At 45.8% G+C, this 17,509-nt stretch overlaps 1 protein-coding gene across 1 annotated transcript; it reads right to left on the bottom strand.

The window, feature by feature from the left end:
* Window positions 1–371: 371 nt before the first annotated feature.
* On the bottom strand, window positions 372–15,662 carry LOC122364053. The gene is made up of 3 exons (XM_043334098.1): window positions 15,309–15,662; window positions 6,664–13,952; window positions 372–629 (listed from the first exon to the last, which is right to left on the bottom strand). The coding sequence occupies exons 1-3, from the start codon at window positions 15,527–15,529 to the stop codon at window positions 466–468; spliced, it is 7,674 nt and encodes a 2,557-aa protein (XP_043190033.1). The 5' UTR covers window positions 15,530–15,662; the 3' UTR covers window positions 372–465.
* Between the last annotated feature and the right edge of the window lie 1,847 nt (window positions 15,663–17,509).

The following is a 17,509-nucleotide window of genomic DNA, read 5'->3' as shown; positions in this document are numbered from 1 at the left end:
GTGACGTGCGGCAACGGCAGTTGATGCGAGAGATATCCTGCAGCAGATAGCTATGCCTGCGGATTTCCGGATGAAACAAGGAGCTTCCCAGCTGGCAGGCGACAAGAGTATGCTCTTAGGAAGGCGTCATTTACGATACAACCTTGTGCGACATCATTATTGCAATTCATCGACTCGCTATGCAGTTCTTCGACGTGCTTCCTATTTGAATGAAACCAGGACATGAATCAGCACACGAAGAAAAACACACCGCAATAAATCAAGAAGAAAGTCGACCAAAGCGCCTATCTCAGCCAACCAAACTCTCTCGCAGAGCTATTTCCCCACTCACACCTTGCCACTGCTGCCTCTCTAAACATAAAAAGACCATCAATACAAAATACATCATGTGTATTCGAGTCGACCACAGTTGACAGGCACGGACAGCACAGCGCGACGAATGGTGGGTACTGCAACTGTTCCTGTCTACGGCGGATTGTACGGAGCGTCGTCCCAACTGTTGTGCAGGCCACGGGCCGGCCCGGGGTCGCTGGAGCGCACCACGAGTCTGTGCTGCGACAGACCCTCCAGCTTGATGGGCACCGCCTGGTACACCACCGGGATGGCCACGTTGTCGTGGATGCGAACACCTGCCGGAAGACATGGTTTTGGTCAGTGGGCGGAACGGATGATCGGACGGAGAGAGATGGGACGCCGTGTAGGTGGCCACGACCTTGACGTTCGTGAGTTTAAGGTCAGCTCGATGCCATTATGCTAATATTGATAGATGTTGCTGAAAAAATGTTGTATGTATTTTGCTACTGTATTTGATATCTTTTGTTACGGACAAAATATTTTGAAACTAAATATTTTTGCAACCATCTGTATTGACTTTTGATGCGTTAGAATGCAGCCTGCGAATACACACTTAAGCTGCTGTGTTCACGGCTTTTATAGCAATCAACTAATGTCTTAGGTTTTGTCTAGTGCCCTGCACGCGAGCCTCAGCTAATCCTTGCTGCCTCCAGCTGAAACTTCGCGATACAGTTCTTTGAGGCCTCAAATAAATCTGGCAGCTGCGGTCACCATAACGTCCTATAATTTCAACTATAACCACGATTGAAATCACGGTCTATTGGTCTCTTCCTTATTTTCAAGAACATGTTCACTAGGACGCCCGAATCTTGTTCATGCTGTGACAGGTATATTTTTCTGTCGCAGCGCATAGAGGCACATTGACGTCAAACGACTGTAGTGTTTTTTTCGCACCTCAGTGAACCAGATTGGAGTTGGACCGAACCATCCGAAAGAGAAGGAGAAGCCAAGGCCACCGTGCGGTAAGAGAGTACAACATAACAACAGGTGGACGTGACGTGCTCCGAACTGAGCAAATAAAGGCAACATTACATGGCACATGACTGTCGCATTACTTGGAAGGAGTTATTGGTTTTCCCATCCATTGGGTTTTCCATCTATTCTCCCAGCATTTTTTGAAATATCGCTGGTACTCTGCTAAAAGAAATAACCAGCGACGCACATTAGTAACCTAACGCTCATGTTTATCAACCGGTCGGACTCGACAGCATGAATAAAATAGGGTTTTGTTTGCATCTAGAACGTGATGACTGACTGGTCAGTTTTTATCAAATCAATGCAATTTTACATTGGCGACCGTTTCTATTGTAATGAACTAACTACCTACATACCTAATTGCAAAATAACACCATCACGTATGAAGATAAACATCGGTGGTTGCAGCTATTGTTGTTTTATGCTATAAGATTTGCGTCCGTGCCCACATAAGTAATAGCAGTTCTTAGGGAGGCTTACATGTCTGGTGACAGAACAAATCTCATAAACAGACCAAAAACTGTATTCGTGGTTGACTTTAGGTGCCTATGCGCAATGCTTCTCCTTATGTCACGTGGGATGCTGCAAACGGATAACGCCTTGTGGCTTGTATCCGTGACATTGTGCAAGCTTTGTCATGATGACTTTGCCAAATAACTTGTTTTGTTATGCTTTCATTCAACAAAGTAATAGATTACTCACTTAGATGCATTGTTTGCCATGAATTGAACCAAATATCAACGCGACAAAAAACCATTCTTTCAAAATGCCCTGCAACTAAAAGTTGCAAGTCGATAGGTGGTTCAAAGGCGTCATGAGAAGCTAGAGGAAATACAACTTTCTAAGAATCCTTTTCGACTCCATATTTTTGCCATCACGTAGTATGTTTGCTAGCACGGACAGCATGGAAGGTGGTCACATGGTCAGCCAATCTGTTGCAATATATGGTAACTCTGGTATTTCAGATTGAACCAAAGTAAATTCAGCGAAGAAACTTAATTTCTGAAAACTATTGTTAGTCATCTTTCAGTTTTCACTGTTTAAGTGCATCTTATCTCCGGATCAAAGCGACTGATGCACAACATTGCGGCGTGACGCGAAGTTAAAGGGACCATCCCACATTCAAAAAAGTTAATGAATTGGCATGAAAGTGATGTCGCTCGGCTCAGATAGAGCAAAAACGATTATCTACCAAATTTCATCGAAAAATATTCACCGGTTTTCAAGATATTAGACTTTTACTTTTGTTTACTTTTGCTTTCTTTTTGGGATATCCGCTGTTCCTAGCGACTTTATTTGAAAGTGCGGCATTTGTTGTGCGCAAAGCAGCATATAACACCGCGTGCTACCAAACATTTTAGTAAAAGATATAAAACCCCCAAATCTGCGCTGACGTCATTCATGTATGACGTCAGCACAAATGTAGGGATTTTAAATCTTTTAAATGTATTCAAAGGGGGCATTCTAATGCATTAGCCCCTCTGAATCCAAGTGCTGCAGCTTTGAAATTAGATATTCTCGATTTGAGGCGTTTCTCGATCTTGTGAGTGCTCAAACCGTTAACCCTATTAGTGGCAGGGGGGGGGTTGTTTTTATCCACCCCTCAGGTTTTTCGGGAATATCTCCGAAACCGCTGAAGCTACGATGCTGAAATTTTCTGACTTTTCCTAAAACTAAATTGATCACATTCCCTGAAAATTTCAAGTTCATAACTTTACCAGGGGCGGCTCCAGAGCACTGGGAATTGGGGGGTCCTATTCGTGAAGCGAGTCATTTGGGCGAAGATCACGATACTGCACCAGTTTTACGAACAGTGAATAAAAGGTATCATGTGATAACATACAGGGTGTTCACTAAAAATTGAGACAAAGTTTAGCAGGCTGTATCTTCGGTAAAAATGTACCGATTTAAACAAACGGGGCATTGTTGTAATGCACATTGCATCTGCTGCAAACCGTAGAGCGTCAACAGATTTGCCTGATTCCCGTAGGTCATTTTTTGGACATTTTCTTGTAAGTGTTTTCACAAGGTCTGGCACCAGTGGACCGTGAATTAGGCCAATTCATGGCGGTAATGAGCAGCCAGTTGATATTTTGTATCAAATTTAAAGACACCAATATACGTAATAGCCTTCGGCAAATCACATTAGATACTCATTTGTTAATTTCAGTCGTGGCGAATGGCTTATCGGGCCTTGTTTCAATCATGCAATTTTTACATCGGCAGGAGCCCCCAAGGCGCCCCTTGATTAGTGTGCTGGCGCGAGGTCGGACCAGAAGATCACCTTCTGGTTACATATGTTGTTCTGCATGAACCTCTAGTGCTAAATAATACACTTGACTCAGAAAGTATCATATTGTAAAGGACCGGCCTGGAGGAATAAAGTCGAACTGATGATATGCTCTGAAATAACACACGTACCACGGCATCCAGCGTTAGCTTGGATGCTAAATGGACGTTAGCTCTTGTATCATTGATAACATCACTACAGAACACTCTATTGTCTAGTTAATTGTCGCCCTTTGACAAAAACATGATTTTTCTTCCTTAAATAGATCGGTCTTTTTCTGCAATTTGTGGCCCTTGCTTGACCATTGTTTACTTACTTCTCTTGCCTTATGTTGTTCCCAGTCGCTTCGAGAAATCATTTACGCCGGTTGTAACTCATCCTAGCCTCAGGTGTGATATATGTTCTTCGCTTAGGCACAGTTAATACCTTACTGATCGGCAGCATTGCATCGTGAGGTGCCAAAAAGCCCCTCCACGTGCATTTTCGGGGCCCCGACCTTTCCTTTGGTCAGTATCTTCACATTTGCACCACTTCAGATTTTCTGACTCCCACACCCACTAGAACTTTCGTCCCACCATACGGTATGTAACTAATTTCGACATTTTAAGCTTTCATTAGGTATTTGTACGTGCCAGACTCTCCCATTGACGAACTATTTTGGGAAAGCGTGCCAATTGGCTTTCGGTGGTCCTTATTTAAAACGACCTCCAACGCGACTGTTTTCATTACACCCATGAAATTTTATGCTCGGTATGATACAAAAATGTCCCTTTTATCTCCATGCTAAGTTGCATCGTAATAGCTTGCTTCACTTTTGATGTGCAGTCATTAAAAGTTTGTGTCAATTTTTAGTGAACACCCTATATACAGTTATTGTGCATCCTCTTTTGACACGTTTTTGCTATAATAGGCGGATCCAGGCGTCCAAAAATGGGGGTTATGTTTTACCTCCCAACATAGGTGCCCTGACACCGCCTATGCATTACCAATACAATTTTAGTCGTTCTCTCATAAGAAAATTATAACATAACAAGACCATTACCACCCTTTTTAGAAAGAGTACCAACAAAAACCTTATTTACTATACTTTTTGTGTACCCCCAATCTCAATGATCTGTATCCGCCTATGATTTTTGAAAATGCATATTTTTAGGATCCATGTGAATTCCTGGTTCATTCTCTATCGATCGGCAAAAGTTGCGTTAAGATTGGTTCAGAAACCTGGCCATGATAAACAGTCTAAAATGTATCTGCAATTTGCCCGTTTTTACCCCCCTCTACCCCCCCTATTGACATTTTTCAATTTTTATTTTTTAGAAATGTAGATCACGTTGAGCGAAATCGAATGCCATTTGAATTTTGAAAATCGGCCCGTTAGATCTCGAGATATCAAGGGGGGGTCGTAAACAGCCCCCCCTGCCACTAATAGGGGGTAGCCAGGAGCCTGCCACTAATAGGGTTAAGTGCAAGCCAGGGACCCCATTTTGGCTATCTCAACTCAAAGCTAATGTTAAGGTGGGATGGTCACTTTAACCCGCGCCCAGATGGGGTCTGCCGAGCAACGCGGTCTGATGGGGGGGGGGGCCATTTTGGCCCCCCCCCCCTCAGATCTCGAGAACCACGCAACATAGCGACAAGCGGTAAACGGTGTTGGATAGCCCCAACGGGGAACTACCTTGTGACCCAATTTCATTGACCTCGGTCAAACCGATGACGTCACAGGTCAGGTCAAAGGTCGAATTTTCACCGTTTACAGGCATTTCAAGAAATGCGTTGTAAAATCGTGTAAAATGCATTTCATTGAAAATCATCGATGGGGAAATGTTCTTCAAACACATATTTTGCTATTTGAGGTCACTGATACCAGGTCAGGTCACAGAGGTCAGGTCACTGGGGGGTCACAATATGAAAGTGTCGTGTGATACATGTTTTATGGTCCATTTTACATGACAAATGCGATTATGTGGGTCAGACAGACTTTAGGGCCAGCTTAGGTCACGTTTTGGTCAAGGTCAGGTCAAGGTCAGGTCAAATTAGGTCAAATTTCAAAGTTGATATTTTTGCATAAAATGGGTATCGATTCGATGCAGCTCGTCACGGGGAGTTCAATGGTGGTCTCCTTTTTGCGCTACGAGGTCTAGAATTGCTAAAAATTGAGTTCAAAAATTTGACGTCATCAATTTTTAACAGTTTTTTCGCTATAACTTGGCCAAAAAAAGAGGTATCGATCTAAAATTTGGTATGTATATCGAAGAGCGCAGGGACTATCACATATATTCCGGTTTTTTCGAAATTCGAAATTTTTTTGGAAATTTCTTGAGTTTTTCTAAAAAAATCAATTTTTTTGATTTTTGGGGGTCAAAATCCAAAAATTTCGAAAATCCGAGATAGCAGTTTTGTAGCGCCGTCTTTTCTCTACACAACCACATAAAGAACTTTAAAATTGCTTGTTAACTGTAGAATTGGTGAGCGTTTCAAGATGTCATGTTTTTTGCTCATTTTTACTCGAACATGACATCAGTTTGACCTCAATAACTCCTGACCTGAGGTGACCTGTGACTTGAAATTTTGTGTGAAGGTGTCAAATTGATGTCCGGCAAGGTACCCAAAATTTGGCGGCGCTGCGCGCCGCCGTTTTCTCGCTATTTAAGAAAAACCACAGGGGGGGGCCAAAATGGCCCCCCCCCATCAGGGCGCGGGTTAATAATAAATATGTACCGTTGATAAGCGTGACAATTCAATCGATGGGTGAAAACACCATGACATATTGTCGACATATTGTCAACAATTTTGAATTTAGACACCAGTGATCCACCAGTAACCGTCTGATTATCTTATTTTACTATTTTATTCTGTAAGCATTTGACTTTGTATCCATATATCACATACATATTTGGAAAGTTAGACTTGCGATTTTGAAGCTATTTTAACACTTTTCTACAACAATTTTTTAGCACCCCATGTCTGGCAGCATGTTGCATATGGTGTGGATTCCTAGCCTAAGGCGCAGCCAATGCCGGGGCTGGCTGTCGCCTGTCACTCACCCTGGAACGGCATGCCGGCTATGGTTTTCTCGTCCTCGTCCATCAGGTCGGTCTGGTAGTCGTGCAGGATCTCGATGAGGTCCGACTCGGCGCGCGCCATCTCGGAGCCGCGAGCTGACGCCATCTTCCGCAGGTCCTGCAGCAGACGGTCCACAATGGCGGCGCGCAGACCCGACTTGGCGCGCTCCTCGCTCGCCGGGGGTCGCGGACTCGGGATGGGAGGTTTTCGCGGGCCGTCCCGCTCGTCGGGCTGGCCTTCGAACAGCGGCGGCAGCACCACGGGTCCGCGGCCGGCGCTGGCGGCCGGAGGAGGAGGCGCAGGAGGCGCAGGAGGCGCAGGAGGCGCAGGAGGCGGAGGAGGCGGGCTGGAGGTCGGCAGCGTAGTGGTCTCCGGCTCCGGCCTCGCTGTCTCCTTAGGCCCAATGTCGAATATCTCCCCCAGTTTCTTCCACACTCCCATATCGGGGCTCTTGGTTTTGGGAGCTGGCGCAGTAGTTTCTTGTTTTGTTGCGTTTGAGCCTTTGGCTGGAGCTTCTTTTGGGCCGTTCCTTTCCGTTCTTATCGATTTCATAGGATCTTGGCTAATTGATTTCTTGGCTAAGTTGTTGTATAATAAAGACCCCTTTCGATTGCCAGCCATGTTCTTATCGTCGCTGCTTTTCACGACGTTAGATAAATCCCTGTTTATTTGACGAGGTTGTGGTCCTGCGTTTCTCTGAGATGAAAACGCTCTCATTATCTGTTGCCGCTTGTCAATTTCAGAATTGGATAGTCGTTGGGGCGAGTTTCGCACAATGGGCTGCTGTCGGCGAGCAGCAGCCGCTCTGGGGTAGTTGAACATGTCCTGAATGCTCGACCTTTGCTGATTTGAACCAGCAAACAGTGGACTCTGTGCCACTGGAATATCAAAATCTGAACGGACTGCTTCCCCTCTTTCTCTTTGAAAGCGTGACACCGGGGCCACCTGTCTCTGCCACTGACCCACAGGCGCTGAATTTCCTGGCGCCGCCCGACTCCGCACTGCGCGCGTTATCAGTGGGGAGATCCTGAACAGTTCATCAGGCTCGATGTCACGCCGTCTTCTTCGTCCGCGCAGAACGGCCGTCAGGTGCAGTGGCTCACTCTCCTGATTTGATACTTTGAGCTTCTCTTCTCTTTCTCTGCTGTTTGAGAGATCGTACCTTTCTGGGTTAGATATGACTAATGGTCTATTGTTTCGTATTTTATTGTTATAGTGATATCTTGGTGCAGCTTCTATGCTTTCATCGTCGGCGTCAACGTCGATTTCTTCAACAAAGTCTTCAGAAGATCGCATTGTTCGTTTTGATGGTGCCCGGCGATCATCACGTTCATGCGTGATCATTTCATGACTGGGACTACTTATTGATCCATGATGGCGTCGTTTTTGTTTTGCTTTAGACTCATAACTACCAGTATTTCTAGCTTCCGTGTGGCCAGGCAAAGTTTGTTTGACGATTGTTTTGTACGGGGCGCTCGATCTTCTGGCTCCTTTGATATCTTTCTCTCTTATCCTTCCTCTACTTGCAGCTCTGATGTGACTTTTCTCTAAATCGTGGTGATTGACTGACTGGTGAGTTTTCAATTTACGTTTATACTTTGGGCTTATTACAGATCTTCCACTTTTCAATTTCTTTACTCGAGAAGGCTCCTCCTCCCGGCCTTCACTTGACACTTCCCGCACGATTCTGTCAATAGAGGACTTATCGAAGAAGTTCAATCCCAATTTTGAGCCTATGCTGTTTAAATTCTGCAGTTCCGTTCTGAGAGTTTGTATTTTGTCCTCTCGGCTTGATCGACTTCCTGCGGCAGAGTTTGAGGAACGTCGCTTTTGTCTCGTATTCAGTGGAGCAGAGTGACTCTCGATCACCTCTACAACTTCACCAGCATCTACGTCAGTGGCTGTACCTTCTTCTGGAGCATCGACGTACTCAACTGTTTTCGTTTTTTGTTCCGAATCGGAACTGCTCTTGTCGGCTGTTTCAATCGTACTAATTTTTAGCCCAGGTTTGTGCTTATTGGACTCAATATCTGTTGTTATTGTAAGCCTATTTTCGTCTTTAGGGAGGTCGATTCTATTTATATCTACTGGAATGGGCACCATTGTATCTTCTGATATCTGACCTCCGCTTGTGATTTTCTTGTCAAATGACGGAGCATGGACGGAAAACCCCTCAGACGAGTCCATGATTTTGAAGCGTTCCTTGCCTTCGGTTTCTTGTAGAGCCTTTTCGTGCGACATCGGTAGATTGGCTGCTATTTCGTGATCATATTCTTCGTCATCGTCACTTGATGAGCCATCACTGCTGCTGAGCTTCTCAGCTGTTATCTTCTTGATTGTTTTTGCATCGATGTCAGAGATGGTGTAAACTTTCAATTTGTCTGTGATATTGCCTCTTTCCAAAGGGTCCATAAACTTGTATTTTGTACCTGGAGCCTCTACAATAGTATTAGGACTTACAATGAACACCTTTGGCTGTTCAAAAACAGATCGTGATACATCCCGTTTTCTAATGTGTTTCGTTTGAGCGTCTCCTAATTCCGATTGCAGTTGCAGATTAGAATGTTCATCTGCAGCATTGTGCGTTGGCGCCGTGTCTCGTCTAATTTGCCTTGTCTCGCGGCAGTTGTTCCCTCTTCCCGCACACGCCACCCTCCTTCGGGAGAGTGCCGGAGTTTTTCGCTTCTGGGCATTTTTGGTAGACAGCTGGGACGCCAGGTCGGTTAGCATATTCATTGTTGCACCTTGAACACCAGGGTCCTTTGAATAGGTGTGAACTACCGGCGCAGGCTGCGCCGCGCCTGCGCCTGCCCGTTTTGTTGCCACGGGAACTCCTCTGCTGTTGACCTTGCGTTTCTTCATCTGTGCTCCGCGTGTATTTGGGACCCTGTATGTGTGTGGAGCGCTCCTTTTGCTACCGTGCACTTTCATCTGAGCAGTGTTCTGGTTGTTCGCAGACTGCACAAAGCCACTTGATTCAAGTAGACTAGAATCTTCCACTGACATGCTAGAAAGGTCTTGAATTTCTTGTAGATCTTTTTTCTTCTTTATATTACTCTGTGAACCAATGGCTGCGATTATTTTTCCGTCCGAGTCTCGTCGATTATGAAATATCCGAATGTTCGGTGGCAGCCCCTTATTTCCGACAGCATTCATTCCATCTTCCTGACCATCCATGTGTACGGTAATGGTTGGTGACGACTTCAAAAGATTATTCTTACGAGAATTTTGATCCTCTGAACTAACGGAGGACACTACTTTTACCGTCGTGTCTCTGTCTGTTTCTGGAGGAGGGGGAGGGGGACTGTCAATCACCTGACCACTCATCACAATGTTCCTCTGAACGCCCAGCAGCGTTGGGGGTGGCTGGATTAGCTCCGTAGTCTTACTCGCTCGAACATCGGTAATTTCCGCTCCTGATGGCTGCTCGGCAAATTTCTCAACCGTGACTTGTTTACTATCGCCTAATTCGACCGTATCTGAGTCTGTGCTTTTAATGTTCGTTATTTGTGTCCATTGGTCTGCTGGCCTTATGCGAGTTATTGGACCGTTATACAGCCGAGCGTAGCTTAGCGGATATTTGTATTTGGGAATCCCTGATGAAACAACAGTTTTGTATGTGGGCTCCACATAGATCATCTTCTTAGCGGCTCCATCTACAAATAATGGCTTTGGTGGTTTTCGAGGTAGCTCAAATCCTTTGAGATATATATTTTCGTTTAGATCTCCCACGTTTGAAGTCACCTGACCAGTTCCGGTAGTGATATCCATTTTGACCATGTCTGGCTTTTTCTCTTGAGTGGCAGTGGCCACAACGAGGGGTGGCTGGGGATCGTTCACAGAGTAGATGTAGTTGGTCTTCTGCTCGGTGATGTCTGGCTGACTGCTGATGACTCGTGTCGTCTGGACCGCGTCACTGCTGTCGTCAACCACCGTGAACTGGTCGACGGCACCGTCCGAGCCTCCCAGCGGCACACGCAGCGCCTTCTCTATGCTGGAGATCAGCGCCATCAGCCGGTCCGAGCTGCCCGAGACGCCCCACGAGTCCGAGCCCCCGCCGGAGGTGATGGTCTCCTCCACCGAGGGCCTGCCGTCGCCACTGGCCACCGTCAGCACGGAGCTGGGACGCGCCGGAGACAGGCTGAGCACCCTGGTCCTGGCCGGAGTCTCAGAGAACACCTCGCTGTCGAGGACGACGGAGGACGATCGGCGAGGGCTGGGCATTCTCCTCTCCGCTGTAATTGAGGCAGACGCTTCAATAGATGTCGGGATCTTTGTACTTTTGGTGTTTGGATTGTCGTTAAATACATCTTCGTCCTTTTCCTTTTCGATTTTGACTTTGATTGTAACTGGTGGACCCTTCGTGGAGGTAGTGGTGGTGGTGGTGGTGGTGGTCTTATCCTGCGGTGTGGTGCTGGTGCTGTTCTCCGTCTCCTCCACCTCGATCTCGACGTCCACATCCCGCTTGGAGTTGGCTACGGGAGCTCGCCAGCTGGAGGGCAGTGGGTCGCCATCGGCCAGGTAAAGCAGGTTGGCTCTGTCCAGGCTGGCCTCGTCAGATGCCTCTCTAGTCCCTGCGCCGGCAATGCCATCGGCCCGCGCTCGGCGAACTTTGGAGTCGTTGTATCTGCGCGTTATGATGTATGGCTCCCGCACTGCTTTACCGCTGTTGTGGTTGTTGAAAGCCCTGCTCGGAACAGGTTGATGCAGAGACTTGCAGCCTATGCACTTTGCATGTGGGCCGCGCCGCACCATATTCATGTTAGCACCTTTGAATGCGTCGTTCCTTGGGCCAAACTGAGAGCCGCGGACCGAGTGCGATGGATTCCTGGACATCACACGACTGGATGGCCCGCCAGTCTTTGGCGCTAGTCCCGACCTTGCTGCCGCAGACGGTTGGTGACGATCTCTCTTCGTCACTGCAGCCTGGGGTGAATCCACAGACAGTGTGTTTGATTGAACCTCTGCGACCGGCGGACTACCACCAGGTTCTTCGTCTACGGTAAGATCTATTTCAACAGGTTCGCCCTCTTGTGCCTCCATGTGAACATCTTTATTCAGAGGTATGTATTCGTCATTCCGTTTTGAGTACCTCGATCTACTTGTTCGTGAGATGCGTTCATCATTCCTTAACTCCAGTTCAGCTGTGTTTCTTTGAGCTACTTTATGACGAGGAATTGCATCTAACTTAGCATTTTGTTCCAGAACGTCTCTCATCTCTCGACCCTGCCTTGATATGCCGGATCTCGCTTTGGCCTGTCGCAGTGCATATTCCCTACGGGTCTTTTGGTCGTTTTCATAGCTTCTCTTTCCCATCGGCCGTAGTACGGTAGTCACATTGTAAGGTTTGTCATCATCCATGTGTACATCAATTTTCGCCTGGTCCACCACCTCGTTCCCTTCGCCTTGTATCTCCCACGTTTCTTCATTGGACAGTTGGTCTTTGACCACTTCTGATGGAGAAGGATGTGACCTCTTTCGGCGTCTTGCTGGGGAACATCTGCCAAATATTTTAGCCATTGTCTCCTTCAACTTCGCGAGTGACTCTCCCAGGTCCAGACTGCCGAGGTCTCGCACTTTCCGGACCAGTATGACATGACCTGTGCTGTCGTGTGCAGGGACGGCAAATGTGTTGGCCCTTCTCAGCAGTTCAACCGTTTCTCTCCAGGACGGTATGTCTTGCTGATCGTCATCATCTTCCAGCTCCTCGGCCAGGGTTTGACGCTTTTTTCTCGTCGATTCTTCAACAACTTCAATTTCTTCGTTATCGTTATCATCATCATCGTCGTCGTCGTCATCCAGAAAAGCTTCTGGGTCATCATCATCGGAAGAGGGGTCGGATTCTTCGTCATCTTCACCCTTAAACGAGTTTCGCTTGCTGACGTCGTAGTAATCGATGTGAGGTTCTTTCGTGTTTCTCAAAGATGCAAATGGATCTGGCGCGTCTGTGGTGACAGGACCTATCGCGCCGGTACCTAGAGCACCTTCATTCGAACGCTTTGCGTCTTTTGCAAATTTAGACACTACTTTCCTTGTCATTTTATTCCCAGTCGTTTGCCCACGTCTAGCTGATCTTCTGACCGTATTCTTCTTTACCCGCTGCTGTAAGGTGTTACGCGGAGCTTTCACGCTCAAATTTGATCGGCTCTTTTTACTTGGTATCAATTGTGACATAGCACGAGAAAGCCTACGTTTATGTCTTTTGGGAGATCTATCGAAGACTCGTGCCCAGCCATTTTTGGTGGAAGATCTCTCGGTGTGTTTCGCTTTGTGATGTCGCTTAGGTCTTGAGAAATGACTGACAGCCGCCTTGTTAGCTTTGTCAGTGACAGAATGACTCCTTTTACGAAGCGTTGAAGTCCGCACGTTGCCATTGAACATGTCTTCGATTATAACTGGACCTTCTTCAGAACTCCTCAAAATCTTTGGTAATGGCGCAACATCGTCTTCTATTTCCTCTAGTTCTCGGCGAATTCTCTGCATTTCTTTTTCTGAATGTGCTGATCTTTTATCGATGACTTTCCCAAATGCATTTTCAGCAGACGGAATTACTGGCTCGACATGCTTGAACTTATTTATAAGAGGATCGATTTCGCCCAGATCTGCTATCCTTCCTGGCAACTGTCTTCGAAATCGCAAACGAATATCTGAGCCTGTCCGGTATCTCCGATCGGATGACATTGGAACTGGATACCGAACAGAGATATTCACAACCGCGTCGCCACCACTGGAGGAGGAGCTTCCAAACGAATTTTCTAGGAGAATGGATGCAGTATTTGACCGATCATCTTCAAACGCCCGCGCATGCTTACCAATCAGTTCATCGTTAGTATGTTTGCGAGGCTCTTCAAGCACCTGACTTGCTTTGTTATTCTCCCTTGGATCATAATCGTCTTTAGCAATCGTTATCAGCCAATCAGAGTCGCCATCGGAAGCCGGAAGCGCAGTAACCGTGTAATTAACATTATCTACAGTTATGTACGAACGACCGAACTTGTACAGATCAGCGGCTATTTCAGCAAATCGTTCGTTGGATTTTTGCTCCTGTTGAAGACTATTGGCATCCTGATCGGCTGATTGGCTTTGTTGTTTGGCTTTTGGCCAAGGGTCCCACCTTTTCTGAGAAAGGTAAGCGTCATTCCAGATGTTGGATGGATTCCTTTTTCGTCGGACTAGCCGCCTGTTGCGGAAATGGGCTCTGGCATTCGACCGCACTAATCTTCTTATCCCACCCGCTACATCTCTTCCCTTTCTGTGACAGTTTCCCAATCTGAAACAGATGGGTACATTCATCAGTCTTATTCTTAATTGACTTAATCATAAGTTTGTATTTTCTAACCCTCACGGAATCGGGGGGGGGAGCGTTTTTCGGCCTACCCCCTCCCTCCCCGCCTGAGGCGGCGACCAATTATTTGCGATAGTCCCCGAACGCTTATGGGTAAGAGCGCATAACTTTCAATGAGTACTTTTCCCCAACAACTTGAAATATTAGCCGTTTTCACGACGGGCTATCCGGCGAGTGCACCTAATTTGACCAAATCTGCACCTTATCTCTTTTACAGCAAATATCTTTTTTATGATTTATTTCAGTGTTTTAATCGATGATACTCTCTGATAATATGACTAAGCAGGCATATAAGCAATTAGTGCAACCCTAGCTGATAGCTACTAAGAGACACACTGAACCTAATTCGACCAAATCTGCACCTACTCTGCACCAGATGTGCACCAAATGTGTACCAGATGGCCGTCGTGAAAACGGCTATTCTAGAGTAGAGGTGGTAAAATGTAGACCCGAGGACCCGGTGGAAAGAACCAGTCTGGACCCGTATCACGTATGGGTCCAGACTGGTTCCTGGAAATTTTCTGACGGGTCCGTCCCGTAGCTTGTTAGTAGAGCGTTGGACCCGGTAGTGAGAGCCCGGGTTCGAGTCACTCTGGCGCCCGATATTTGGGCTCCTGACGGGGATGGTCTGCGGTTGGTGGGAGCAGCCGCAGCCAGCTGAAGTCAGTTGAGTGGGGTAGGCCGTGTCCGGCTTTGATGGGCACGTTTAACGTTGACATTTAAATTCTCCCGTTACCCGGAATTGCACGATTGAACGGCAGGGGTCGGGGTCTACGCAACAAGCACTGCTTAGCGTGGACTCCAAGCTCCGTCAGCCCATTCAAACATTCGAGCAAACTTTATTGAAAAAATATCGTTGCTCAAGATTGGATATTAAAATAACGTAACAGTGCTAGAGCTGTTGTTCTGTGACTATCTAGGTCAAAACGATGCTAAAAAACAGGACCGCGATCCTTTGCTTTTTTTCTCCCGGGTCACCAGTTGATCTGTGATCTGAAACCATGGGGCAGTAGCCATAGCGTCTTGCAACGGTGCACAGGCATTTTTTCTTGCATCTGTCCCAGTTTCATCTCATCCAGTACCTACTTAATTGTAACGTTTAGGTCCATGGTCTTTGCCACGATATTCACAAATACAAAATATGAGTAACAAATGAAAATGAAGATCCTGAAGGCTCAAATAATTAATGAACGACTTTTAGGTAAATAAACAATATATGCTGCCCAAACGTTTCCAACAATGTACCTAGGTATGTCAATGAAGGTCGATATCATGACTTACCCTTTCCAAGAGCCATAAACACACTTTTCCATCGCGCTTGGGCAGTCTCCATCAGTAAAGCAAGGCGTCGATTTTGTAGAGACAATAGGACTTGTGAACAACGCAAGAATATTTACGATGGTTATAAAGGCTACTGTCAAAAGCATGACCTTTACAGCCCTGATCAGATCCAGGCGCAAGTAATATTTACATTCCGAACTATTTTTAGATATGGCATGCATTCGAACTACAAAGTGATTACACCATTTGCTGTAAATAATGAATGGAACATTAGCGTTTGTATAAATTCTTCAACAAAAAGCAATAGCTAGTGAACTACATTGGTCTCCAGTATTTGGAAACACGGACAATGATGTTTTATGAATATGCCATTAAAGATGCGCACGGGAGTCCGTGCATTTGATACCTCGTAAAAGGAAATAACATGGCCGCATAAGTGCACTTATCCCAGGGGGAGGCACTCGCCTTGGCCGTATATGGGCCAGAATGTCTAACGATTTCCGCCATGTTGTGTATACCAAAGTCTTGAAAAGTTGATCACTGCAATCAAACTGCAAGCATGAAGCAGCAGCACTTTTGAGTAGTGTACCTCTCACTAAACTGCACCTCCGCTACCGTACATGCAATTTATATTTCTGGTATACACAACATGGCGGAAATCGATAGACAAAAACAAGTCACCAATGCTCCTTCCAGTATATATTAGAGTTCAGTGACTTATCCACGTTTATTTACATTTTTATCACCATATTTTGTCAGTTTTTTTTTTTCAAACAATTAGTATTCTAGACGAACTCTTATGTTTATTTTTTCGATGTCTCGAATAAAGCATAGCATAAATCATCTATAATCATCATGTATTTGACGACAGAAATTAAACTCAAATGTACGAATTGTTGATAGTTCTTATCAAAATCCAGAAACATCAGAAATATTTTCGTCTATCAGGCAAGCATTAGATGGTATTTGCCTAAAGTATATCCAACAGAATATGCAAAAAAAATCATTAATTTCACCACATATTCAAATTTATTTAGGAGTCATTAACCTGCAATTTTTCAAATTTTGCCAAGCGTCAATGTGTTGAATCTTCAGTAAACAATGTTCATTCATAAAACCAACATATTTGCATAAAACAAACATCTAATCCTAATCATGACCAAGCTCTAAACGCTTAATTTATATTTTGCATTTGATTTGAAAGTGAATTCCTTCACAGCAACAAGTATTGTTGTGATACCTGTCACCTCCAGAATCGAGATACAGAACCCATCATAGTATAGCTGTCACAGCACATGTGAAACGAAGCATTAGCATACACATTAGGGAACAGGTGCAAGTGTCTAATGCCAAGCCCATCAAACTAAAACCGCACCGTCCGCGATGGCGTAACTCGGCTCCTTGGCCGGCACTTACCGACACGCGGTAAGGTGGTGGTCAAAATTGTGTCAGAAATCATCAAGATGGTAGGTACGTGGTCAATTTTATAGGTGTCCAGTCCAGAGTCAGGTCACCAGATGTTAGCAAAGGGCAAAATTTTGCTTATTTCGACATATTTGACAAATGGGTGCATAACTCGTGAACGAAATGAGCGACATCACCGTTTAAAAGTGAATTCGATAGCTATTGTTGACGAGCCTTTTCTACAATAACTTTTGAATTGACGCTTGAGTGAGATTTATTTTACAGCCATCGCGCTCCTCTCGTCGATACGCATCGCAGGAATTATAACCCTCGCCGGACCTATTGGTTTTCTACATACGCCCCTGCCAAGGGGGGATAACAACCCCCCTCGCCGTAACTAGAGCGTCTCGAAAAGAAGGAGCGTGTGCGCCATTACGAGGTGCAGCGATCGGTACCCGATTTTAAGGTCTCAGGTCATTCGGTGACCTCTGAGGTCAGGTCAAGTGGCCCAAGATTTTGGTTCTATTTTTGGCGAATAGTTTCGCAAAAACTGATCGCAGAGCCACGATTTTGACAACATCGTGTTCGCCTTGCTCAGGCCCGCCGGATGGTATACTTTTTGTTTCGCTGAGGTCAACTTTAAATGCTGACCTCGGGTCACGGTCAGGTCAGAGCCCCCCAGGTCACAAACTTGGTCGAAGGAGGTCATGTCGCATACCATTCGCTTCGGCAGGTCTTCTCGAGTCCATTAGTGGCTTTCCCGACTCGCTAGCTTAATTTGATCAGAAGGTATTGAC

Source organism: Amphibalanus amphitrite, unplaced genomic scaffold (assembly GCF_019059575.1).
Source record: "Amphibalanus amphitrite isolate SeventyFive unplaced genomic scaffold, NRLGWU_Aamphi_draft 000654F_arrow, whole genome shotgun sequence".
In the NCBI taxonomy this organism is placed as follows: Eukaryota; Metazoa; Arthropoda; class Thecostraca; order Balanomorpha; family Balanidae; genus Amphibalanus; species Amphibalanus amphitrite.
The sequence above is the reverse complement of the archived record's forward strand: the minus strand, read 5'-3'. Positions and strand labels throughout refer to the sequence as shown.